The sequence below is a fragment of the Caretta caretta genome, chromosome 1 (assembly GCF_965140235.1).
Source record: "Caretta caretta isolate rCarCar2 chromosome 1, rCarCar1.hap1, whole genome shotgun sequence".
In the NCBI taxonomy this organism is placed as follows: Eukaryota; Metazoa; Chordata; order Testudines; family Cheloniidae; genus Caretta; species Caretta caretta.
Window position 1 is genome coordinate 34,905,401 of NC_134206.1, and position 27,609 is coordinate 34,933,009.

Below are 27,609 nucleotides of genomic sequence, written 5' to 3' on the forward strand. Positions count from 1 at the left end.
AGAGATCTTGCCAGGAAAACACCTACACTGAACTGGTCACCTGCTTCTTGTCCCCACTGCCTTCAAGCATGTCACTAACTTTCCTAAACCTGCACCCTTTATTCTTCCCGCCCGCTGCCTTGGCACATCTCTCCATCCCTTTATTACCATGCTCCTTAACAACGGTGACTACTCCAAAACTTACTGTTATTCTGTCCTCTGCAACTTGGATGCTGCCCACTCAGCTTCACTGAGATACAAAGGTGACAGATGATCTTTTTCTTGGCCAAGCCCCACAGGCCTTTTCTCCATCCTCATCTTTCTCAGTCTTGTGTTGAGTTTGACACGGTCAATCAAATCCTCCTCCTCAACTTTATCTCCTCTGAGTTTTTGTGTCTCTTTGCTTGTACGGTTTTTCTCCTGCCTCTGACCACTCCATTAGCATCTCCATAGGTGGTTCCATTTCCTCCTCTTTCACACTGTGTTGCTCTCACCAGCCTCCATTGTTGGCTCCCTCTTCTTCCTATTTTGCCCCTTTCTTACCCTGGGGTGCCTTAATCTTCTTGCTTTAAAAATAATTTCTAGGCCAGTGACTCTCATGTTAATCTGTCCTCCCCTGATCTGTCTCTTTGTGGTCACATCTGTGACTGTATCACTACAACCCTTCTGTTTCCAGCAGCAAAATCAGACCTGTTCATGTCTTTCCCCTCAACTCCTCTCAGCACCCTCGCTTTCCACCACAGTACATAATTCCTCCATCCTCCCCCAACCTCAGTGTCATCTTTGACTTGTAACCAGGTTTAAAATCATCATAGGGAGAATTCTAGTGGCACTAAAAGACTTTTGTGACTGGAGAGAGACCACACCTCAGTGATAACAAGACTATATTGCTATAATTCACTGTATCTGGGACTGCAGGAATAAGCAGAGAAGGGGATCCAGCTTCTTCAGAATGGGGCTGGCTGCTTCTCCATGACCCATGCCACCCCAAGCACACCATCCCTGTACTCTACTGACTCCCAGTCTACTTCTGCTGTCTGTGGGAGGCCTTAATCCTGACCTTCAAGGTCATCATCAAATCAGAGTCCAGCTATATCTATGGTCCCCATATCCAACTATGGGCCACCAAGACACCTGCATGTCCCTGGAACGATGTGGCACAAGAGGCTGGAAACAAATCATCCTGAGATGAGCTGAAGAGGATTTAGTTGTGGAATGAGCGTCCCAAGTAGGTCACACTAATTCAGAGCATGACCACTTCTGGCCTTGCTGCAGAACCCTTCACTCAGAGGACCTTTCCCAACAGAATCAAAACAATGCAGGGAAGGAAGAAGAAAACAGAAGACTCCATATATACATCCCAAGCTGTACCTCCTATACTGATGAAAGAAGGATAGCTGAAGACTCATGTAGTCCACTTGTGAATCTGTCAAGCAGACCTAGTTTACATGGGAAGCACTTAGATACTATGGAGACAGAGCTACAGACAGATCATAGAATCATAGAATATCAGGATTGGAAGGGACCTCAGGAGGTCATCTAGTCCAACCCCCTGCTCAGAGCAGGACCAATCCCCAACTAAGAGATTCTCCTCTCTTCTTTAGCCCAAGGGTTGGTGCTACACCTAGGCTATCCCCCTAGCAAAACTTTCTAGGGGCAGAGGGAGCACCAACTCAGTGACAGTGACTGGCAGTTCTGTTGAGGTGGGGGGGCCATTAATGGGGCAGATTCTTGAAACAGGACAAGGGACAGCTTGACAAGAGCTGTTACAGGGATGACCAGGCTGTAAGTGCTCAGCAGCCTGGGTAGGCCTAGACCTATAGCTGGCTCTGTTCACCTTCACTGCCAAGCTGTTTCCATCCATAAATTGGGTGAAATTTTGTGGCCTGCGATGTACAGGAGGTCAGACTAAGTGATGTAATGGTCCTTTCTGGCCTTAAACTTTATCAATCTATGAATTTGTCTCTAGCCCTACTGCCATAACTCTAGTCCAGACCTTGGACACTGTTCACCCATATGACTCCAGCCAACTTATCCTGGTTACACAACTCTCACTTTTGCTTCCTTTGCCCAATTCTTTTGTGCTTTCTCCTGTGCTGCTTTGTACATCTGAAAGGTTCTCTTTGTGCCTATATGCCATAAAACCTCACTCTCTTCATAACACTCTTATGAAGAAGATAAACTGAGGAATGGAATTTAGAACTGCAGAGTCTCAGCCTCTGCACTAATGAAGAGAAAACCCACTTCCTGTACAAGAGCGGTAGAGGTTAGCCGAAGTCAGTGCAACATTAACTGAGTGAGCAGTCTGTTTCTTTTAACATGCAGAGATTTGAAAACCTTTTCCTTGTGTGAGATTTATTCTTTGCTTTTCACGAAGAGTATACACCACTTAGTACTTTTTTAAATGCTTCTTTTTAATGTTACAAATGCTCCTAAACAAAATGACCACATATAATCTCCCAAATCCTTTGTTTACATATAAATGGGGAAGGAATTTTAAAGCCTTTGGGTTGGTCTTATGTAATTAGAAAGAACTTAATTTCTCCCCTCTTTGTCCCCTAGAAAGCTGATCCCCTTGTTGACAATTTTATACAAGGGCGATGCACTCTAGACAAGAACACAGATGTTGGTTATCTGCCAGCATCTCAAGGAAACAGGAGTTTCATCACATGAAGTATTTGTTTTTTTGTTGTACAGTGTTTATGAAAATATCCATCCTGGCTAGCATACATGGGAAATCAAAACTTAATCAGTGAAAAATGATCAGGAGTGTGAGTGATAAGCGTGTGTGTAATATATATAATATCTCACATCCCTGTAATGTGATTTATCTCATTTCTGATCATTTCATTAACAAAACCAAAATCACTCACCCTCTCACCTTCCCAAAAAAATCTACTGAGATTCCTTCTTTGGATTTTAAAAGCATTGAAAATAACTTCACACTATTATCATATATATTTTCACATGCAACATATTATGTAGGTTTCCAGACAACCTATTTTGTCTTGAAGACATCAATGAAGTGTCTGTCCTGAAAAAAAAAGTAACAACTTAAACCAAAGCAGAGAGGACAAATATTCACACAGCCCTACACAGAAATTGGTTCAATTTGCATTTGATCTAATGAAATTCTATTACCTGTGAAATATAGGAGGACAAGCTAATGAGGTCTCTTCTGGGCTCAAAATCTTTGAATCTGTATTTGCACTGCTAGCCAACTAAGAAAAGCAAATTGTTTTGCTTTCATATTAAACATTTTAAGGAAATTGTTATTGATGGCAGTTATTACTACTTTAATTAAACACCTTGCAGCCCGATCCTGCAATCATCATTTGCATGATTAGATCCACAGAAGATAGATAATGTGACTAATCATTTGACAGAGAGACATTTGTTTGAGTAGGAGTGGCAGCATCAGGACCTTGTTTTGTTTTCTGAGGCCTTGTCTACACTACCGGGGTGAGTCGACCTAAGTTACCCTACTCCAGCTGGAGTTAAAGTAACTTAGGTCGACTTAATGCAATGCCTACAACACTCTGCGTCGACAGGAGACGCTCTCCTGTTGACTTACCTCACTCCTCTCATTCCGGTGGAGTACCGGAGTTGACCAGAGAGCACTCTGTGGTTGATTTAGCAGGTCTTCACTAGAGCCACTAAATCGACCCCCGCTGCATCGATCACAACAGCGTGGTTCCCCAGTAAGCATAGACATGACCTAAATATGCTTAGTTTGTTGGTGTTTCTTTGAAAGTCTTAATGGGACAGAGCCGAACTGTTTAAATCCAGCATTTGGGCTCCATTTGTCTTCTAATCAGAATTGATCAAAAATCTGACAAAAACCAGCAATTAATTTTCATGAACAAGTCTGTGATTTTTCTTTCTGTTTTTTGACTAGTGTTATTACTAGATAATCAGACAGGGAGTGTGTATCTTGTATTACTAGGAAGAATATAATTCTCTATCAAATTCCCTAGGATGGGTCAAAATTTCTCATTTCTGTGAAATTCTATTGGACTCTTCCTTGAAAGAAGTTTCATTTAAAACAAACAAAAACCACTTTGGATATGTGTAGCGACACCCTATTCAGTTTTATATTGGTATAATTCCATAGACTTCAGTGGAGTTACTCCTCATTAACAATGGGGTACATCAGATTTAGTTTGCAATGTCAGCCACAAAAAATGAAAATTGTATAAAACCCCTGTATTTTCACATTTCTTGAATGGTGTTATAGAGAAGAGCAGAACAAAAATTAAAATAAAAATAGAATTTGTTTTGATGCCTTACTCTGTTGACTTTCCTTTTTCAATACATTTTCTAGCTTTGTTGGAACATTTGTCGCCAGTAATACTTAAAATCAAAGTTCCCAAATATGCATTGAATTTAGAGGCCAGTTAGGGTATACAGTAACAATGTATTAATGTCAATATATAACGGATATACGCCTCTTGTAAAACAGACAAGCCAAAAATAATGACTTCAATTATCAGCTGGAATTTAACATTTTCTAATTATCCCATTTAATCAAAATTAGATACAAGATTGAGAATTTTAATTTAAAGCATCCACTTTTAATTTTGTTGGCATTTGTTCATGGACTACTTCCTGATTATTACTTTATACATTCATGATAGTATGTTTTTAAAATTCAGGGCCCGATTCTGCTCATTTCCACAAGCAGTCCTACTGGCATGTATGAAACTACTTATGTGAGTGGGGATTTCTTGCATGTGTAGCAATGTGATTTTTCATTTTAACTCCCTACATCACATTGTGCCTGATTGTGTGTACCTAATGCTCAATATAACTATGAGTCAGATCCTTCACTGGAAGTAGTTCTATTGAAGTTAAGACAGGTATAATGGCTGAAGGTTTAGTGCTTCATTTTCAATGCAAATACTATACACTTGCAGTAATTTAATTATACAAAATATGGGAGTCAGATGAGCCTAAGGATTCCCCAGAGGTATGCATGCGCTTAGGCATGGACCAGGGCATTTATATTTTTAAGGGAAATAAGTGAAGCAACATCCCCTCCCCACCACCACCTAAAAATCCTTTCAAAAACCAACCACACAGTGGAAAAGAAGATCAAGAAAGGAGGCTTTTCAAACAATTTTGCAGGCTAAATCCAGCTCATGGATAACAGCTGGCACGGGTGATATCTAGACTGGTTTGATGCTTGTGCTCTAGGCCTGTGAAGCTTGAAGAAAAAGGAGGTTTTATAAGAAAATATAGGGAGAAAGAGGTGCCTGTGTTGAGCTGGCAATTGCACTGCAATAATAGTTTTGCAGTGTGACCATGCAACATCTGTGCACAAACTGGGTCTTTACATGCCTAAGTACCTGTTTATGTATAATGACTCATTTTACGTGAGCATGTCCATATGCATAGGTGCAACTTTAGTAGTTGCATTTCAAAACCCTGTTTGTAAACATGACCCCTTCCTGTTTATGGCTATTTTTTTGTTTCTTCAAATGGGAAGAATGGAAGGAGAGCACAGTTGGAATGTACTAGAAGAGGTGATAACAAACATAGCTCTTTGTTCTTGTTGAACAATATATGCATTGCAGTGCCTCAATATGTGCCACATGCAGAGTGGTGAACTGACAAACAAGCTTATATGCACCAGTTGAAATTAATTTAACTAGTGTCCATGGGTTGTTTTTTTTAAATAAAGTTGTGCGCATTTGTTACCAGAAAGGTTTCCCAAGGAAGTTCCAAAAATAGCCTAATGATGGAAATGGCCGTGGAGCAAAGAAAAAAGCAATTTAAATATTTTTTATTTCATCTGATGCATCATATGTTTATGCATGGTCCAATAATATTTTCTAACTTGCTGCCTGCAAATGCATGCTGAGTTCAACCTTCAGGGGTCAGCAGCGTGCAGTATATCCATTGTACATACTCAGTCCTGAGAGACTGTGAAGACTACCAACTAAGGGCTGAGTCTGCTGACTATTAATCCTATGGATCTTCAAATGGACAATTTAAACTTTGAGCAGCAGCTAAAGTCATTTCATACTCATGACTACCACCTGTCCCCTACAGATTTCTCTCTTCTGAGAAAAAGAACATTTCATTTTAAGAGTGTGTTAGGAGAATATTCTCTCACATACACTAGCTAAACGGCACAACATTCTGTTTGCTCACTCTAAGCATTAGGTATAGCAACTACACTTCGAGCTTTCTAGTGCGGAATATCCTCTGCTTGAATGATAATGTTCATTTTCTCAAAACCCAGGTGTCCTATATGAACTATACATGGTCGCTATGTAAAGCTAGCTAATTGTAACAGAGGTTTTCCGGAAATATTAAATACACATGATGTAAAAGGGGCTGCTTCACTGCTTAAATGTTTATGCATTGTGGTACTCCATGGACTGCAACAACATAAATGTTAGCCTTGCTAGATTACCTTCAAATCAAGCTCCAGATTCTTGTCATCCTTACTCACATGGAGTAGTGTTTTACTCCATGAGTAGGCCCAGTGTTTAAATACACGGAAGCAGCATCTGGCTCTGAATTTGCAATATATCTCCCATATTTAGGCATGGAATGGGCTCAGTGTACAATAGTATACGCTCACACAAAAGCCATTAGCTGAAGTGAAATGGTGTAAATAGTGGATTTTTCCTAGGACAAGTTTAACCTTATTGCTAACAGGAATAAGAAAGCCTGAATACATAACACTGGATTGAATAAAAGAAATCTGGATTGTGAAGGATATGAAAACATAATGACGTCAGGATAGTAAGTTACCACCTGATTGCAAAACTCACCTCTGTTCAGCTATATTGCACCCAAAGGATTATAATATTATTGAGGGCAATACATTGAAAACACATTTGTTTCAAAATCTACTTAGACTAATTAATATTCCTGCTTCTTTAAAAACAGAGGGCTTTCATCTCATCAAGTCGGTGTGTTCTGCAATGACAATACCACTACATAATACAAAGAATGATAGAGCTTATAACAACAGTTTGAACCTTAACACACAAGAGAACTCTCCCCGGGGCTCCCGCCAGCTTCTCTGGGATTGGTTGTGTTACCGGACTGGATGCCTCGCGGCGCCCATCTCCACCACTCCGGATTTGGGGATCTGAACCCGACTCCCTTTCGATCGGCTGAGGGCAACGGAGGCCATCGCCTGTCCCTTCGGAACGGCGCTCGCCTATCTCTTAGGACCGACTGACCCATGTGTGTTAAAGTCCTGACTTCTTGCTTAGAATCAGTCAAAACCTCCTGACAGTACTTTTCTTTGATGTCAAATGAGAATCAAAATGGAGTTTAAACAGCAACTATTTCAACTGTCATTGCTGTGGTGTTTGTCAGTAGATTGGAATTGCAGCCTCAGTGCAGAAAGTGTTAGTGTTTCTGAAACATATTATTAGTGTAAGTCTTGTGATGGACTTGTCTTTAGTTTATATTTAATAACAGGATGTCAAAACTGCTTTTATCTATGCCTTATGTAGTTTGCTGGAAGGAAAGTATTTACAGTTAATTAATGTTGTGATTAGCTGTAGTTAGCTATGTCATCCAGTCTCCAAGTATTGCTGTTCTTTCACACTCTGGAATGTTTTGTATCCACTAAATAGTTAAGTTACTTACCACAAGGGAATAATAAATCTTGAATCCAGGTTTAGCCACAAAATAGTCATCGGATTTGAAGGTTATCTTTATTTGGTTTGTTTTGGATGTTATTCTTGGAGGAATTTCCTTGTGACCACACCACCGTCCTCGGATAACTGTGCTAGTTTCAGATAGATCTTCCACCTCCACGAAGTCATACCTGCAGATCAGTTTGATAATTTAATAAATTCTCATTACATAAAGCTGCTGCTGCTGCTACACAGGAACACTGCTCAAAAAATTGGTCAAATGTACATTGGTTTCCACTATGAAACACTTGATTAAAAATTACAGATGGTGAAAATACTAGCATAGTGCATGATATGTTGAGCTCAAAGTTACTTTCTAAGAATATTAAATACATAGGGTGGTGGTATGTGTTGTTGTTTGTTGGGTTTTTTAGCTGTTGGGAGTGAAAGCGTACAACATTCCCTACCATGCTGCAATGAGGATGCCTTTACAGACATTTTTCCTTGCTATAAAATAACCATACCACATTTGTTTTATATAGCTAGTAAACAGCCTGTAAATTTAACACAATATTATTTAAGGAACAGAACAATTTTGATTTTGGGCAGACATAAACTAGATCAAGATAGTAGTTACAGCAATGAGGCATTTTGGGATGATTACCTTAATTGACACAGGGAATTTAGGGTGTATATGTAATGACGCCCCCTAGTTAGGTCATCTGCAGGGACTGAACCCATGACCTCCATTGCTTGAGCTAACTAAGTCCATTGACTCATAAACCTCTATACATAGTCTAGCCACTAGAGGGGAACAAAGAGCCACACTGTGTTAGCATAGGTCAGAGGTTCTCAAACTGTGAGACGGGACCCCAAAGTGAGTTGTGACCCCATTTTAATGGGGTTTCCGGGGCCAGCATTAGACTCACTGGAGTCTGGGCTGAAGACAAAGCCTGAGCCCAGCCACCCAGGGCTGAAGTCAAAGCCCAAGGGCTTCAGCCCAGGGCGATGGGGCTCGGGCTCCAGCCCACCCCGCCTAGGGTCATGTAGTATTTTTTGTTGGCAGCAGGGGGTCGCGGTGCAATGAAGTTTGAGATTCACTGACATAGGTTACATATAGCTATAGTAGGATCAGATTGTTTATATATTTTTGTCAGTAGCTTGTACAGTTTATTGAGTTTTCCATAGTCTTCCTGTGGATGACAAAAGGGCAGCAATCAAAGTCCTGATCCAAAGCTTACTGACAACAATGATATTTCAACAATTGATTTCAATGCAGCTGGGTCACGCCCCAAGTGTTCCATTCAGCCTGTGGCAGAAAGCCGGAGACAAGGAAGACAGTGAGGTCTAGTGAAGAGAGCGAAGAGGATGTTTATGAGCGATAGCAGTCTTCAGATACTTGAAAGGCTGCCATAGAAAGATGGAGAAAAGTTGTCCTCTCTTGCCACAGAGGGTAGGACAAGAGGCAATGGGTTCAAACTACAGCAGAGCAGATTAAGATTAAATCAAACAGTTAAGTAAAAAGAGAAAAGGAGTACTCACGAAAGCTTATGCTCTAATAAATTTGTTAGTCTCTAAGGTGCCACAAGTACTCCTTTTCTTTTTGCGAATACAGACTAACACGGCTGCTACTCTGAAACCTTAAGTAAAAAAGTTCACCTTTTCAGCTCCCAGCCCCAAATGAGTTTCAAGCCCATTTAAATTTCATAGTAAGTAACTTAAAATTAGTAACATAAATGAAAAATGTGAAAGTAAACAACCAGGAGATTTCTGGGGAAAGGATTCAGAGTAGCAGCCGTGTTAGTTTGTATTTGCAAAAAGAAAAGGAGTACTTTTGGCACCTTAGAGACTAACCAATTTATTTGAGCATAAGCTTTCGTGAGCTACAGCTCACTTCATCGGATGCATTCAGTGGAAAATACAGTGGGGAGATTTATATACATAGAGAACATGAAACAATGGGTGTTACCATACACACTGTAAGGAGAGTGATCACTTAAGGTGAGCTATTACCAGCAGGAGAGCGGGGTGGGCGGGAACCTTTTGTAGTGATAATCAAGGAGGGCCATTTCCAGCAGTTGACAAGAATGTCTGAGGAACAGTGGGAGGTGGGTGGGGGGAACAAAAAAAGGGGAAATAGTTTTACTTTGTGTAATGACCCATCCACTCCCAGTCTCTATTCAAGCCTAAGTTAATTGTATCCAGTTTGCAAATTAATTCCAATTCAGCAGTCTCTCGTTGGAGTCTGTTTTTGAAGTTTTTTTGTTGAAGAATTGCCGCTTTTAGGTCTGTAATCGAGCGACCAAAGAGACTGAAGTGTTGTCCGACTGGTTTTTGAATGTTCTAATTCTTGACATCTGATTTTTGTCCATTTATTCTTTTACGTAGAGACTGTCCAGTTTGACCAATGTACATGGCAGAGGGGCATTGCTGGCACATGATGGCATATATCACATTGGTAGATATGCAGGTGAACGAGCCTCTGATAGTGTGGCTGATGTTATTAGGCCCTGTGATGGTGTCCCCGAATAGATATGTGGGCACAGTTGGCAACAGGCTTTGTTGCAAGGATAGGTAACTGGGTTAGTGGTTCTGTTGTGTGGTGTGTGGTTGCTGGCGAGTATTTGCTTCAGGTTGGGGGGCTGTCGGTAGGCAAGGACTGGCCTGTCTCCCAAGATCTGTGAGAGTGATGGGTCGTCCTTCAGGATAAGTTGTAGATCCTTGATGATGCGCTGGAGAGGTTTTAGTTGGGGGCTGAAGGTGATGGCTAGTGGCGTTCTGTTATTTTCTTTGTTGGGCCTGTCCTGTAGTAGGTGACTTCTGGGTATTCTTCTGGCTCTGTCAATCTGTTTCCTCACTTCAGCAGGTGGGTATTGCATTTGTAAGAATGCTTGATAGAGATCTTGTAGGTGTTTGTCTCTGTCTGAGGGGTTGGAGCAAATCCAGTTGGATCGTAGAGCTTGGCTGTAGACAATGGATCGTGTGGTGTGGTCTGGGTGAAAGCTGGAGGCATGTAGGTAGGAATAGTGGTCAGTAGGTTTCCGGTATAGGGTGGTGTTTATATCACCATCGCTTATTAGCACCACAGTGTCCAGGAAGTGGATCTCTTGTGTGGACTGGACAAGGCTGAGGTTGATGGTGGGATGGAAATTGTTGAAATCATGGTGGAATTCCTCAAGGGCTTCTTTTCCATGGGTCCAGATGATGAAGATGTCATCAGTGTAGTGCAAGTAGAGTAGGGGCATTAGGGGACGAGAACTGAGGAAGTGTTGTTCTAAGTCAGCCATAAAAATGTTGACATACTGTGGGGCTATGCGGGTACTCGTAGCAGTGCTGCTGATTTAAAGGTATACATTGTCCCCAAATGTGAAATAGTTATGGGTGAGGACAAAGTCACAAAGGTCAGCCACCAGGTTTGCCATGACATTATCGGGGATACTGTTCCTGACGGCTTGCAGTCCATCTTTGTGTGGAATGTTGGTGTAGAGGGCTTCTACATCCATAGTGGCCAGGATGATGTTTTCAGGAAGATCATCAATGGACTGTAGTTTCCTCAGGAAGTCAGTGGTGTCTCGAAGATAGCTGGGAGTGCTGGTAGTGTAGGGCCTGAGGAGGGAGTCTACATAGCCAGACAATCCTGCTGTCAAGGTGGCAATGCCTGAGATGATGGGGCGCCCAGGATTTCCAGGTTTATGGATCTTGGGTAGCAGATAGAATACCCCAGACCAGGGTTCCAGGGGTGTGTCTATGCGGATTTGTTCTTGTGCTTTTTCAGGGAGTTTCTTGAGAAAATGGTATAGTTTCTTTTGGTAACCCTCAGTGGGATCAGAGGGTAATCACTTGTAGAAAGTGGTGTTAGAGAGCTGCCTAGCAGCCTCTTGTTCATATTCCGACCTATTCATGATGACAACAGCACCTCCTTTGTCAGCCTTTTTGATTATGGACACAGTTGGCAATGGGCTTTGTTACACACCACACAACAGAACCAACTAACCCAGGAACCTATCCTTGCAACAAAGCACATTGCTAACATATCTATTCAGGGGACACCATCATAGGGCCTAGTCACATCAGCCACACTATCAGAGGCTCGTTCACCTGCACATCTACCAATGTGATATATGCCATCATGTGCCAGCAATGCCCTTCTGCCATGTACATTGGTCAAACTGGACAGTCTCTACATAAAAGAATGAATGGACACAAATCAGACGTCAAGAATTATAACATTCAAAAACCAGTTGGAGAACACTTCAATCTCTTTGGTCACTCGATTACAGACCTAAAAGCGGCAATTCTTCAACAAAAAAACTTCAAAAACAGACTCCAACGAGAGACTGCTGAATTGGAATTAATTTGCAAACTGGATACAATTAACTTAGGCTTGAATAGAGACTGGGAGTGGATGGGTCATTACACAAAGTAAAACTATTTCCCCTTGTTTATTCCCTCCTCCAACTCCCCATTGTTCCTCAGATGTTCTTGTCAACTGCTGGAAATGGCCCACCTTAATTATCATTACAAAAGGTCCCCCCCCCCGCTCTCCTGCTGGTAATAGCTCACCTTAAGTGATCACTCTCTTTACAATGTGTATGTAATACCCATTGTTTCATGTTCTCTATGTATATAAATCTCCCCACTGTATTTTCCACTGAATGCATCCAATGAAGTGAGCTGTAGCTTATGAAAGCTTATGCTCAAATAAATTGGTTAGTCTCTAAGGTGCCACAAGTACTCCTTTTCTTTTTGGGGAAAAGAGTAAGGGCCAAAGCAGGAGAAAGGAGGCTAAGGAGCAGAGGCCCCGATTCAGCTGTCCATTCAGCAAAGCACATAAGTATGTGTTTAACTTTAGGCACATGCTTTAATGTAAGAATGTGCTTGGATGTTTTGGTGAAGTAGGGCCAGAGAGAGCATCTGAAAGTAAAACTGAGGACAAAATCAGATAACCCCCCCCCCTCCAAAAAAAAAAATTCTCCAGAGTAGTAAAGTAATATTGTATGTTACTTACCAAAGGGTCTTTAACAAGCTTGGAAGTCATTCCAAGTAATACCCTGGGAGCTTCCTCATTCTAGTAGTAATATCATGTAAATAAAAGCCTTACAGGGCAAGGTTGTATTTCTATAAAGAATGGGGTATTTTCTCAGCTTTTATAGGCACTACAGATTCTGGAAGGTTTTTGCTTCTCTGCTTCATAAATTTGTAGCTTTTGAAAGCAGACAGATTCTCCGCAGCCATGGTCAAAATCCAGTATGTCGATAATGACTTGACTTCCCCTCACCATGTCATCACCTTTAATAGCCCTTTACAAGAGAACATTTCATCCTTTTCCACAGTAAATTAGATCCACGTTTCAAGGTTAAAATGATTTAAGGTCAGCCATAGTTTATACTCTATGTAAAATGTTAACAGGCCGGTTCCATGGGCATTAGTCTCTGCATTCCGGCATAGCCTCTGAGGTCCTAGAAGGTAACTATTATTACACTGTAATTGCTCTCACACCAACAATGACAGAGCAGAGTAAAAGCTGCCAAGATAATAAACATGCAGAGAAGGATGGCCAGGTTGAGTCTGCATTCTTTTGTCATTAACTGAAAAACAAACTGACTGGAATGGTTCTCTCAGTTCATTGGTAATGCAGAAAATTACCAATTGAAAAATAATAATAAAACCACACAGACTCACCAAAGCCTCTAAATGCAAATTAACTGAATAAGATGCTGGGAGAAGACATGAAAGCGGGTGGGAGTAGAAAGAAAACAACACAGGTTTTCTGGTTAGGTGTAGCGATAAGTAATAACAGTCAGACAGAGTGCCAATACTGCTGCACAGCAATCTGGCTTCTGAAGATGTGCCCTGGAAAGTGTCTGGGAAGGCTTGAGGCCTTCCCTCCCACACTAAATACACCCTGAACAACAAAAACATGAACATCAGAAACATTTGTATTAGTTTATTTTATTAATTATCGGCCAAATTCAACTGTATGTTCTGGTGATGAAAAGCTATAAACCTGGTCTAACCAGCCCCGTCAACTGAGCTTATAGCTGCTTTGCATCACCAGAGTGGTACAAAGCAGACAGAGTATACCGCTGACTCTGGAGCTATATTTCAACCACCTAGAACAAATTATACGGAGATGCAAATAATAATTAAAGAGAGCTAACAGCCAGTCAATCATTCTGGCCATATAATTCCCAGAGCACAGCACACTGTTCCCCTACCCCTGCTCTTCCCTGTCTGCCTCTTCCCTCGCAGCAAATACCCAGCTGTCTAAACTGACATACTGAAGAAAAATGTGTTTCGCATAACTGAAAAAAGAAACATCCATTGTCCTTAGTTACAGTGGGCAAAAACCCATTCTTTTAGCATTTGTGCAGGGAGCCAGCAGTGCCTAAGACTCGAGTGTGCTGCATTTAAAATACCAGGCGAGGACTTCAATTCACAGGAAACAGTTCAAGCCTGATGCAGGTAAGTTTATTCAGAGAGTTTGGTTTGTAGTGTTGGTAGCCAGATATCTCGTTAATCTGAAACGGAATCCCTAATGGACCCCTCCAAAGCACCATGCAAGACATTTGGTCAGCTGATTTTTAAAATGACATGATTAGCTCTCTGGATAGCTTTTCTCTCACCTGCAGATATCATTTTCTGGCTCCTCCAATCCAAACTGATTATCAAAGGCCAGCTGTATCCTTGTATTCCCTGTCGAGAGCAGCCGCCATGTCAGTAACAGGTTCCTTGGGTAGCTACTTGGGAAGCGAGGACTGTGGATGCAGCCATTTCCTCCGACACTGATGATCTCTTCTTTTCGGTACAAGTCTGTGAGGTGATTGCTCTCTGTTAGTAGTCACAACTTGTAGAAATTAGTATGATGCTCCAGATACAGGAAGGCAAAAAAACAACAGTTTAACAACACAACAAGCATTATTTACATAGGAGGTGTCTAAGGAGCAGGGTTTAATGGCAGCTGTTGTTTAAATAGGGAAGCACAATCATGTTTCCCATTAATGTAAAGAACAGTCCCTTGCCTGACTCAGAACAGAAATAGTAACATCCATCTACATATAATCTCTGTGTTATGATTATATCTAATCTATCTATATGTTTTATTTACATTCTCTATCTCCCACCATTTTGCTCTTAAGGCAGAATTTACATCTCACAACTAGGGGAGAAAGACAGAGGCAAAGATGGAAACAAAACCTGATTCCCAAATTTTGTAAGCAGAATTTGAAAGAATCAGGGGGTAGATCCCCTCTGAAAGACAGAAACAATAATAAGGCTGTGAACATGCATGTGTGTGTCCCATTTCAAACAGTGTTACATCAATGCACTAATGAAACTTTTAGTGTGCACCAGTAGGGTCCACACGGACAGTTAGTGCATGACACAGTGGTGCGCAGCAGAATTTATGCCCCAGTTGGTGCACACTAACGTACCATGTAGACAAGCTCCAAGTACAAAAAACAGGAAATCCATGGTATGAAAACAATTCTCTAAAAGAGTTATGAATAGCAAATCCTTCCCCACCCCACAAATGTTGGTGTGCTGCAGGGCAATGTGGGGGTCTATGGCACAAAGAGATGATCTGCAGTATAAAGTGACAAGAAAAAAATGTAAGAACCACCAGACATTGTCCATATATCAGCAACCAAAGTTATTTTTCCCCCTTCTTTTACAGAACAACTTCATGTTTGACTGAATACTTCTGAGCTCTTGGGGAAAAGGGGAATTTTGTAGGATACCCAAGAAAAACAGGAACTAAAAGAAATGGTGCAAACTCCATGGTAAGAAAATCTTTTTTTGTTTTTCCTTAGGTTGCTTTTCATTGGCTCATGACTGTAAATACCAAGCTGCATACAGTAAACGGAAACATTTTAATAGTTCATCACCTACTCTTCTGAGAAGTGAATAACTCTAGGTGCAAAACAATCTGAAACTTATAAAAGCCTGGGTTGCTGGTATAACTATTATAAAAATGCTTTACTCAAACAATCTTCAAGATGAACTGTTCTCCCCGCATCTCCCCCAACTCACACTTTTCAAGTAAATAAGGGCTTGAATCAGCAATGCACGGAGCACTCTGAAATGTTGAGCATTGTCAACTCCCATTGGAGTAAATAGAATTTGGATTGTTCAGTACTGCCAAACAGTGCTTAGCACGTTGCAGGACTGAGTCCTAATCAGCCAGTAAAAAGGATAACACTAAATGGTTAGTGGAAAGTTTTCATCTTAAAAAAATAGGGCCCAAATTCTGCAATTCTGAGTTCAGCAAAACTTCCATTAAAATCAACAAGAGTTTTACTAGATTAAGGATGGCAGAATTCAACCTACATTTGGGTGTGTTTGTACTTTTTCTAGCACAGCAAAGCACTGGCTATAATGAAGAAGTGTAATTCCCTTGTTAACAGATCACATTTAATTGCTGACCCAGCACTGTCCATGCTCCTAGTTGAAATGTTCCCTTCTCTAGCCAATCTTTACATAGGTTTACACCGCAGTTCTCACTTGCTGTGATTAGAATGTCAGAGGCAATATATTTTAATCGGGCTTCACAGTAAGTTGGAAACAACTGTCCTTTGCTTTAACTAGTCTGCCTTTTCCCCCAGCTGAGAGAGATATGTTGCTAACATTCATCCACTCCACAGAAGATAGGCTTGCTTGCATTCTTTTTATTTAACCTGAAGCCTGGGATGTTCTGCCAGAAAATCAACCACACTTGAGTAAGTCAGCACTGAAACACAAATGTCTGATGGAACTCTGCAATATGCAGGTCAAACTTCTGAATCACATGTGCATGTACAAAGCAGGAAACTCCAGTTGGTTATAAACACCGGGTCTGCTACTCTTCACTAGGGACCCACTCAAAACCATCACCTGAAGTTTGAACTGAACACTTTTTGAGCTTTGAAATAGTTGGACTAACTCTTCTGACTCCCTCTCCCATACACTATGTTACAACCCCATGTGCTACCTTGCTTAATGGCTGGAGCAAAGACTGAATGTTGCTGATCTCTCATGGTACTTTCAACATCCTTTTGCAGAATTAAGTGGTTTAGAGCAGTGCTACTCAAAGTGGTGGTCCACGAACCGGTGCCGGTCCGTGAGCCATCGGCTGCCGGTCTGCGCACACACTGGAAAAACAAATTGCCGGTCCCCCACGTCAGATAGCTTGAGAATCACTGGTTTAGAGAGGCTCTGAAACCTGGAGGTGCTTATCCAATCCAATCCAAACTGAGCCTTTGGAGGTTTGCCACTTACGACTCATCAGGCTGATGGGCACTAAGGAAACTGCTGGGGCGATGTGTGCAAACTAGTCACATTGTCTTACAACTTGTGCACCGATACACAAAGCTTAAGTGATGAAGCCTTTAGAAGAAGGTAAACATAGGACTACCCAGAAACAGCAGGGGCACCCGTAGCAATCAAGTACCATTCACGTGGGAGAGAATGGCAGAAAGAAATATTAGTCCAGGACAAAGGGATGCATGATGCATACAAATCCATTATTTAAACAATAAAATAAAAAGTGGATTTTTTATTTAAATTGGAGTGTTTATTTTGTTATTAAATTATAATAAGTTTTTTCTTTTTTAAAAAAGAAACCTAAAATGAAATCTGAATTTAATACAACATATGTTAAGGCCTAAACTTATTATAATCTCTTAAAACTTTTAAATAAAAAATGAATATGCTGAATACATGACTGATCCTGTATCTAAAACTTTGGTTAAAGGCTGCTTTTCTATATAAAAAAGAATTTGGGGGGGGGAAACACCTAACTTTTGAGGTCAAGCTTTATAAATATGGCACAATAAGCCCTGTATTAAGGGCTTGATCCTGTGGGGAACCCAGGAGACTGTGCTACTGGGTGTAAGATACCGGCAAAGTCATCACAGGTTTTGGGGCCTGGCCTCTGACTCCAGGAGACACCATCATGTATCTCAACAGAATCATTCACTGAGCCCACCTGGGTGATCTCATATTCCTATTTTACAGCTTCTCCCTACTTGAGCGCTGATTGGCTCAGTTCTCAAATTATGAATATTTAGGACTCCACCCACGATGGAAACTTTACTCTCCAGCTCAGGGAAAAACACTGATCTGCTTAGTAACTACCAGCCCTTGCTTCTGGATGGTTTTGGACACTTCGAGTAAATGGCCTTGTTCTGTCTCCTTTCATGTGTAACAGAGATACAAACAGAAATCCCTTAATTTCTCAACTGCCTCCTTCTGCCTCTAACTAAATAAAATAGTGCAGTGCAAAAGCCACGTTGGTTACATGAGCACAAGTCTGGGATTGTTGTTAGTTCTTTAATTTTTCTGGAGGAGGTGAGGTTGGGAGAGTTGAAAAACAAGGAAGAAGGAGAAGAGTGTGCAACCAGAAAGGAGCAACACTGGTGTCAAAGCAGGACACTGTGGGAAGAATGGATAACATACTTCAGAGAGCAGCCTCTAGTGTTGACTGCAACACCTGGGAACTGGAGGAAGAAAAATGCCATGGCTGCAGGTTGTAAAAAAGACCCTACTTGGGAATATTTTCAAGAAAACCCTGTCCTCTGGATAAAAAAGGAACATGGGCCAAATGTAAACAATGCAACAAAGAAATGCAAGGATTCATTGTCAGAATGAAACAACATTATGAAAAATAATCCTCAGAAGTCAAAGACTCTGAAGATGATTCGGACATGTCTGAAAAATCTGGATCAACCTGGTCGGTAAACTTATTTTTGCACCATTCTTATGGTTTTCCCACCATATCTTACTCAGCTAGTTAACAATCATTTAGATTATTGTCATAAATTTATGTTTTGGGTGGATTACTTATGAATTTCAAAATATTTGTGTTCAAAATGTAATTGACATGTTAGTTTGTTGTGGGAGTACTTATCAATTATGTTTTTACTGATGGCCTTCTAAAATTTATTATTCTCCGTGTAATCAAACATCCTTGGTGAAGATTTCCTGTTCGAAGGTAAAGTATTATTAGGTATTTATGAATTTTAACATTTTAAAATGTTTTTTCAATATATTTGGCATGTTCCTAGAGATAAAGATTTAGATAATCTTTATGATTTATTAATTATTTTCCCTATAAAACAGAGTTTAGAATAAAATATATCATTTAAACAGTTACAGTAAGAGAAATCTTTCATTAAAGACAGCCTAAGTAACTTAGGAGACTGTTGTCTCATTTACAAGAGACCTAGGAGAGCAGGAATTGAAGTGCCAGTCACTTTCGCTTAGGTATATGTGAAAATCCTCCCAGATCGACCTGAAATAATTAGTTTCACTGGACTCCAGCGAGAAACTGTTGAATTGGAATTCATTTGCAAATTGGATACAGATTAACTTAGGCTTGAATAGAGACTGGGAGTGGCTAAGTCATTATGCAAGGTAACCTATTTCCCCTTGTTTTTTCCTCCCCCCCTCCCCCCCCCCGACGTTCTTGTTAAACCCTGGATTGGTGCTGGAAATGGCCCATCTTGATTATCATACACATTGTAAGGAGAGTGGTCACTTTAGATAAGCTATTACCAGCAGGAGAGTGGGTTTGTGTGTGTGTGTGGGGGGGGGTGAGAAAACCTGGATTTGTGCTGGAAATGGCCCAACTTGATTATCATACACATTGTAAGGAGAGTGATCACTTTAGATAAGCTATTACCAGCAGGAGAGTGGGGTGGGGGAGGTATTTTTTCATGCTTTGTGTGTATAAAAAGATCTTCTACACTTTCCACAGTATGCATCCGATGAAGTGAGCTGTAGCTCACAAAAGCTTATGCTCAAATAAATTGGTTAGTCTCTAAGGTGCCACAAGTACTCCTTTTCTTTTTGCGAAAAACAAGGGGGACAGACTGGGAAATGAATGGGAAGCAGCTTATTCTGTGTTTGATTTAGCTGAGAAGTTCAATAAGTTTTTTTTCTCTCCCAGTTCTCTTCCAACAATCATCTTTAAAAGTATTAATGTACATGCTGAGTCAAAAGTTCAAGAGAGTTCTGCTCCTGTTTCGGTATCTAAACAAAATGGCTCGATTTTCAAAAGTGCTCAGCATTAGAGCGGGACAACATTTTTTGGACAAAACCTTTTCATTGAAAAATGTAGTCAGGTCTACTGAAATGTTACGTAAATTTGTGCTGAACTGTTACAGTAAGAAAAAAAACACAAAATATTTCAATGTAAAACAAATTTTAGTTTCAAAATTTACTTTGATTTTATTGAAGAAAGGTTAAAAAACTCAAAACCAAATGAAACATTTTGTTTTGGCTCAAATAAAACATGTATTCTGCCCGAAACAATTCCCACGCCCCTGCCATTTTTTGGTTCAGCCAGTGAATGGAAAAATCAGTTATTCACACAGCACTATTCAGCACCCATTGTTCTCTATGGGAGATGACAGATGCTAAACACTTCTGTAAGTCTGGCTGAGTTTTTATGATAATCTAGTCTTTTTTGTGGGTGATGAGTACTTCTGACAATCTTGCCCTTCTTCACTATTTTTCCTACCCAGCTTTCACATGCTCTTCCACCCCATGCTGTACAAGCAGTGAGATATGGAAACACAAAGATTTTCATTTCTTTGTATTTAAAGACTTATTTGCATTTTAGTTTGAGGAGCCTTGCTAAAGCAGCTTCAAATCACATGGAGCAATGTTCCCACCACAAAAGTGTTTTTACCCTTAGGACTATCACGCAAAAGTGAATTCCTTCAAGAAAAATAAAATAAAATAATAATAAGAAGAAGACAAAGACAAAGAAGATAATTACAGCTAACTCTGACATCAACTTTTGGGCATCTTCAGAACAAAGAACATCAAGTATTTCATTAAGATGAAGAACTCAGCAGAAGATTTTGTATAAGAACATAGCCAGTAGCAAAGAACATACTTCATGTCTCTAATGTTTCTTAGATTGTTTTATTTTAGAAAAATAGTTTGGTGTTCTCATGTGGTGGTTTTCCAGATAGAGTAGAACCTCAGAGTTACAAACACCAGAGTTACGAACTGACCTGTCAACCATACACCTCATCTGGAACTGGAAGTACACAATCAAGCAGAGGAAACCAAAAAATAAAAATAAATATTTTTTTTTAAAAAGCAGTACTCTGTTAAATGTAAACTACTAAAAAACTAAAGGGAAATTTAAAACAATTGACAAGATAAGGAAACTGTTTCTGTGCTTGTTTCATTTAAATTAAGATAAGATTAAAGATTAAGATTAAAATCAGCTTTTTTCTTCTGCATAGTAAAGTTTCAAAGCTGTATTAAGTCAATGTTCAGTTGTAAACTTTTGAAAGAACAACCATAATATTTTGTTCAGAGCTATGAACAACCTCCATTCCCAGTGTGTTCGTAACTCTGAGGGTCTACTGAATTTATCTTCCTTGCCCCACCACTGTTCCATCTGGCAAAACACAGTATTTTGTTACCAGTTTTTAAACACATGAAAGATAACATTTTTGGAGAATAATGACTCTTCAGTTCCCTGGGCTGAAAATTAGCCTGATTTAAATAGTTGAAACCACAAAGTAGTAAGTAAAGAACAGAAAAGTGGTTTTGAATCCAGGCCATGAATCAGTTCACCTGGGTCACAGACATGCCAAACACACTGTAATTATGGCAGCTCTTTCTGTTGTCCATTTATTTTTCCTAGATTCCCCCTTGTAAAAAGCAGGAATTTTATTTATTATCCGTAAGGCTATATGAAAATCAGAGGGAAAGATGACAGATTTCATGGTCAAAATTGCATATTTCATACTTGGTCACAGCTTTCTGGGAAGAGGTGCAATACTGCAGAATCATTTGCCTTGTTTAAAATACATGGTTACTTTTTCGTTACTATAAACACTAAAAAGAATCATAGCCAATAAACACATTACATTTCTGTGCTCTAATGAGGAGAAGGATATCATATGGTGCTGCTGCTCCTAATAATCTTTTTGTCATTTAAAGGCAAAAGGCACATACAAAGGAGTACAACACTGCTCCCACTGAAGTCAATGGCAAAGTATTTCATTGAAAGCAGAATTGGGCTCTGTAGCCATATGAGATCTTGGTACTGAAAGAACCTGGATCCTCTTAAGTGGATCAAAAAGAACAAGCCATTTACCAGGCTAGAAGTAGTACAGTCATATCTGTGACAGCGGCAGACCAGGTGTCAGTTCATGCCAAGCCCCTGGGCCTCACTGACCACTGACAAATGCATAGCTGGAAACCAGTCTAGGTCACCTGTGTGTTAGTGTTGTTGAAATAGGTATTGGAGTTATAAGAATCTGTTTAGGCTTTAGACTTTATGGAATTCTTGTAGGATGCTGCATGTGTCAATCCTACTTAGAATCATAGAATCATAGAATATCAGGGTTGGAAGGGACCCCAGAAGGTCATCTAGTCCAACCCCCTGCTCAAAGCAGGACCAATTCCCAGTTAAATCATCCCAGCCAGGGCTTTGTCAAGCCTGACCTTAAAAACCTCTAAGGAAGGAGATTCTACCACCTCCCTAGGTAACGCATTCCAGTGTTTCACCACCCTTCTAGTGAAAAAGTTTTTCCTAATATCCAATCTAAACCTCCCCCACTGCAACTTGAGACCATTGCTCCTCGTTCTGTCATCTGCTACAATTGAGAACAGTCTAGAGCCATCCTCTTTGGAACCCCCTTTCAGGTAGTTGAAAGCAGCTATCAAATCCCCCCTCATTCTTCTCTTCTGCAGACTAAACAATCCCAGCTCCCTCAGCCTCTCCTCATAACTCATGTGTTCCAGACCCCTAATCATTTTTGTTGCCCTTCGCTGGACTCTTTCCAATTTATCCACATCCTTCTTGAAGTGTGGGGCCCAAAACTGGACACAGTACTCCAGATGAGGCCTCACCAATGTCGAATAGAGGGGAACGATCACGTCCCTCGATCTGCTCGCTATGCCCCTACTTATACATCCCAAAATGCCATTGGCCTTCTTGGCAACAAGGGCACACTGCTGACTCATATCCAGCTTCTCGTCCACTGTCACCCCTAGGTCCTTTTCTGCAGAACTGCTGCCTAGCCATTCGGTCCCTAGTCTGTAGCTGTGCATTGGGTTCTTCCGTCCTAAGTGCAGGACCCTGCACTTATCCTTATTGAACCTCATCAGATTTCTTTTGGCCCAATCCTCCAATTTGTCTAGGTCTTTCTGTATCCTATCCCTCCCCTCCAGCGTATCTACCACTCCTCCCAGTTTAGTATCATCCGCAAATTTGCTGAGAGTGCAATCCACACCATCCTCCAGATCATTTATGAAGATATTGAACAAAACTGGCCCCAGGACCGACCCCTGGGGTACTCCACTTGATACCGGCTGCCAACTAGATATGGAGCCATTGATCACTACCCGTTGAGCCCGACAATCTAGCCAGCTTTCTACCCACCTTGTAGTGCATTCATCCAGCCCATACTTCCTTAACTTGCTGACAAGAATACTGTGGGAGACCGTGTCAAAAGCTTTGCTAAAGTCAAGAAACAATACATCCACTGCTTTCCCTTCATCCACAGAACCAGTAATCTCATCATAAAAGGCGATTAGATTAGTCAGGCATGACCTTCCCTTGGTGAATCCATGCTGGCTGTTCCTGATCACTTTCCTCTCATGCAAGTGCTTCAGGATTGATTCTTTGAGGACCTGCTCCATGATTTTTCCAGGGACTGAAGTGAGGCTGACTGGCCTGTAGTTCCCAGGATCCTCCTTCTTCCCTTTTTTAAAGATTGGCACTACATTAGCCTTTTTCCAGTCACCCGGTTCGCCACGAGTTTTCAAAGATAATGGCCAATGGCTCTGCAATCTTTGTATCACGTTATAAGAGTAATGTTTAAATGTTTGCTTTGTAATTATCAAAATGTTTGCTAAGATTGTAAACCCCTCACAGTCAGGGGACAAGCACTACCAAGTGTGCTACTTTATCACAAGAGGTGTTACCTCCTCCACAACAAAAAAAGGTCCACAGACATCAGACAAACCATTGTGGACAAAAGACTTTGCTAATTGCTTCCCCTGCACCCCTGAAGAGGATATGTGCACAAGCCCTCATCCCATCACAGCTTGAATGCTGGCGAAGGGAAGAAAAATGCCTGTTAAGGAGAAACTATTATCCCAATGCTGCTTGAAATCTGAGGGGCAAAGATTTCTAAGCATAAGGGGCTCCCCTGATGTTTAGCTTGGGTAAGCCCTACAGGACATATAAAGCTTGCATTTAAAGCAGCTACTATCATTTTTTAGAACCCAAGACTATATCTCATTTGTGAGTGTATGTTTACCTGCTTTAATCTTGTAAATGACTCTCATTTCTTTTCTTCGTTAATAAACCTTTAGTTAATTTATTATAGGATTGGCTACAAGTGTTGCGTTTGCTGAGAGATCTGGGGTGCACTGGGGATAGCTCAGTGGTTTGAGCATTGGCCTGCTAAACCCACGGTTGTGAGTTCAATCCTTGAGGGGGCCATTTAGGGATCTGGGGCAAAAAAAAAAAAAATTGGGGATTGTGCCTGCTTTGAGCAGGGGGTTGGACTAGATGATCTCCTGAGGTCCCTTCCAACTCTGATATTCTATGAAACCCACTTGACCTGGCTTAAGTGACTGGGACTGGAAATTACCTGAATATTGTTGTGATTTTTTGGGTGTAAGGGATAATCTATCACAGAGGCAGGCTTGCCTGCGTGGCAAGACAGAATTCCGAGTATGTGAGGGGACTGTCTGTGGCTCCCCATTAAGGCTGTTCTAGTGTCTGAGGAGTTCACACTTGTTACACTTGTTACTTGGTTGGTGAAATCTAAGTATAGAACACACAACCAGTTTGGGATTCATGTGCTGTTTCTTGACAGTCTGCCCTGAGGTTGGCACCCATGTACAGCATACTTCATCATTAAGCTAAGGAAACAGCCACTCTGCAGTCAGAACGTATGGCTCAGATCAATGAGTAAACTGAGTGAAAGTACTGCTTAACTTTAAACACTTGCGTAGTCCCATTCATTTCACTGGAATTACTCACCTCTGTACAGTCAAACATGTACTTAAGCGGTTTACTGGATTAAGTCCTAAATGACAGAGTGACATTTTAAAAGCACCGTATATGCCACTTATCAGGTAAGTTCATCCATACAGACACTAAGGGTTGGATCCAAAGCCCATTGGAGTAAATGGAAAAAGATTCCCAATGACTTTGGCTTAGGTCCCAAATAGGCATCTCAATTTGTCTGTTACCCAGCTGGTCGGCTAGGACTGGCCGTTTTTTTCATGAGGGTGAAGGAGGGTGTATACATTCTGTGATGGGTTCCCCGGGGTTCAGCCTGCGACTGTGGGACCACTGTGCCCCCTGAACTCTCTCCAGCCTGGGCTGTCTCTCACAATGCCTTGTTAGTGACAAGCAGCAAGCCTCTCCAGGCGCAGTGATCACTCAGCACAACAGCATGTGGAGCCCCACACACCCAGTTAGATTGCATAAATGCTTCCTAAACCACTCATGAATCACACAGAGAAAGGCACCAGAGCCGAATCCCACCCAGCTCCCAGCACTGTACCTCAGGAATATACTATCTTGCTCAGCTCAAGATAGGCAGTGAAAATTTATTAATTGGTTCACCACTTCAACAATGGAAAGTGGATATACACCAGCCTTTGCAAAACCTGAGCAGATTAACAAATTTATTGACTATAAAAGATAGATTTTAAGTGATGTTAATTGATAGTCAAAAAGTCAGAGTTATTTACCAAAAGAAATAAAATATAAGCATGCAGTCTAAACTCTCAACCCTCTGAGACTGGGTAACATCTAGATTAAGCAATTTTTCTTACCCCACTGGATATTGCAGTCCTTAATATACAGGTTTGTTCCTTAAACCTGGGCCAATCTTCTCTGTTGGAGTCTTGTCTTCTTCTCAGTGTCTTAGTTGCTTGCAGCATAGGTGGGGGCAGGAGAAGGGTCCAGCATATGGCCTCTGTGTCTGTTTTATAACCTCAGTCCATGTGCTTGGAAAACACAAGACTAGGCATGTCTGGGTACATTGCTGAGTCTCCAGGCAAGGTTGAGCAATTCCTGTAGTGTGGCCTCATGTGGGTGAGTCATTGCATTGTAGCTCCCTTGCTGGACAATGGTCGTGGATGGATTGATTGATGCCCCACCCAGGTGTTGGTTACTTTCCTTGCTGTTACCTCTGGGGAGCTAATATCTGGCTGATTCCCCAACTTACAGTATGTTTTAGTGACCACCAGACAACACAATTCTCATAACTTTATATGCATTAATGATACACATATATGGATAGAGTATAAAAATATTACTCGGGCATGTAGGAATGAAATTAGGAGGGCCAAATCGCATCTGGAGCTGCAGCTAGCGAGAGATGTCAAGAGTAACAAGAAGGGTTTCTTCAGGTATGTTGGCAACAAGAAGAAAGCCAAGGAAAGTGTGGGCCCCTTAATGAATGAGGGAGGCAACCTAGTGACAGAGGATGTGGAAAAAGCTAATGTACTCAATGCTTTTTTTGCTTCTGTCTTCACGAACAAGGTCAGCTCCCAGACTGCTGCGCTGGGCATCACAACATGGGGAATAGATGGCCAGCCCTCTGTGGAGAAAGAGGTGGTTAGGGACTATTTAGAAAAGCTGGACGTGCACAAGTCCATGGGGCCAGACGAGTTGCATCCGAGAGTGCTAAAGGAACTGGCAGCTGTGATTGCAGAGCCATTGGCCATTACCTTTGAAAACTCATGGCGAACGGGGGAAGTCCCGGATGACTGGAAAAAGGCTAATGTAGTGCCCATCTTTAAAAAAGGGAAGAAGGAGGATCCTGGGAACTACAGGCCAGTCAGCCTCACTTCAGTCCCCGGAAAAATCATGGAGCAGGTCCTCAAAGAATCAATCCTGAAGCACTTGCATGAGAGGAAAGTGATCAGGAACAGCCAGCATGGATTCACCAAGGGAAGGTCATGCCTGACTAATCTAATTGCCTTTTATGATGAGATTACTGGTTCTGTGGATGAAGGGAAAGCAGTGGATGTATTGTTTCTTGACTTTAGCAAAGCTTTTGATACGGTCTCCCACAGTATTCTTGTCAGCAAGTTAAGGAAGTATGGGCTGGATGAATGCACTATAAGGTGGGTAGAAAGCTGGCTAGATTGTCGGGCTCAACGGGTAGTGATCAATGGCTCCATGTCTAGTTGGCAGCCGGTATCAAGTGGAGTGCCCCAAGGGTCGGTCCTGGGGCCGGTTTTGTTCAATATCTTCATAAATGATCTGGAGGATGGTGTGGATTGCACTCTCAGCAAATGTGCGGATGATACTAAACTGGGAGGAGTGGTAGATACGCTGGAGGGCAGGGATAGGATACAGAGGGACCTATACAAATTGGAGGATTGGGCCAAAAGAAATCTGATGAGGTTCAATAAGGATAAGTGCAGGGTCCTGCACTTAGGATGGAAGAACCCAATGCACAGCTACAGACTAGGGACCGAATGGCTAGGCAGCAGTTCTGCGGAAAAGGACCTAGGGGTGACAGTGGACAAGAAGCTGGATATGAGTCAGCAGTGTGCCCTTGTTGCCAAGAAGGCCAATGGCATTTTGGGATGTATAAGTAGGGGCATAGCGAGCAGATCGAGGGACATGATCGTCCCCCTCTATTCGACATTGGTGAGGCCTCATCTGGAGTACTGTGTCCAGTTTTGGGCCCCACACTACAAGAAGGATGTGGATAAATTGGAAAGAGTCCAGCGAAGGGCAACAAAAATGATTAGAGGTCTGGAACACATGACTTATGAGGAGAGGCTGAGGGAACTGGGATTGTTTAGTCTGCGGAAGAGAAGAATGAGGGGGGATTTGATAGCTGCTTTCAACTACCTGAGAGGTGGTTCCAGAGAGGATGGTTCTAGACTATTCTCAGTGATGGAAGAGGACAGGACAAGGAGTAATGGTCTCAAGTTGCAGTGGGGGAGGTTTAGGTTAGATATTAGGAAAAACTTTTTCACTAGAAGGGTGGTGAAACACTGGAATGCGTTGCCTAGGGAGGTGGTGGAA

The 27,609-nt window shown here is 41.5% G+C and overlaps 1 protein-coding gene across 3 annotated transcripts in view; it reads right to left on the minus strand.

The window, feature by feature from the left end:
- Positions 1 to 27,609, minus strand: part of PDGFD (platelet derived growth factor D) — a 196,395-nt gene that overhangs the window by 61,325 nt on the left and 107,461 nt on the right. For 2 of the 3 annotated variants that reach the window (XM_048844102.2, XM_048844121.2), the window contains exons 2-3: positions 14,213 to 14,417; positions 7,597 to 7,777 (exon numbers count right to left, since the gene is read on the minus strand). In XM_048844102.2, the coding sequence (XP_048700059.1) occupies positions 7,597 to 7,777; positions 14,213 to 14,417 (386 nt within the window). The remainder of the gene's footprint in view (positions 1 to 7,596; positions 7,778 to 14,212; positions 14,418 to 27,609) is intronic. The other variant, XM_048844112.2, reaches the window with a different exon arrangement.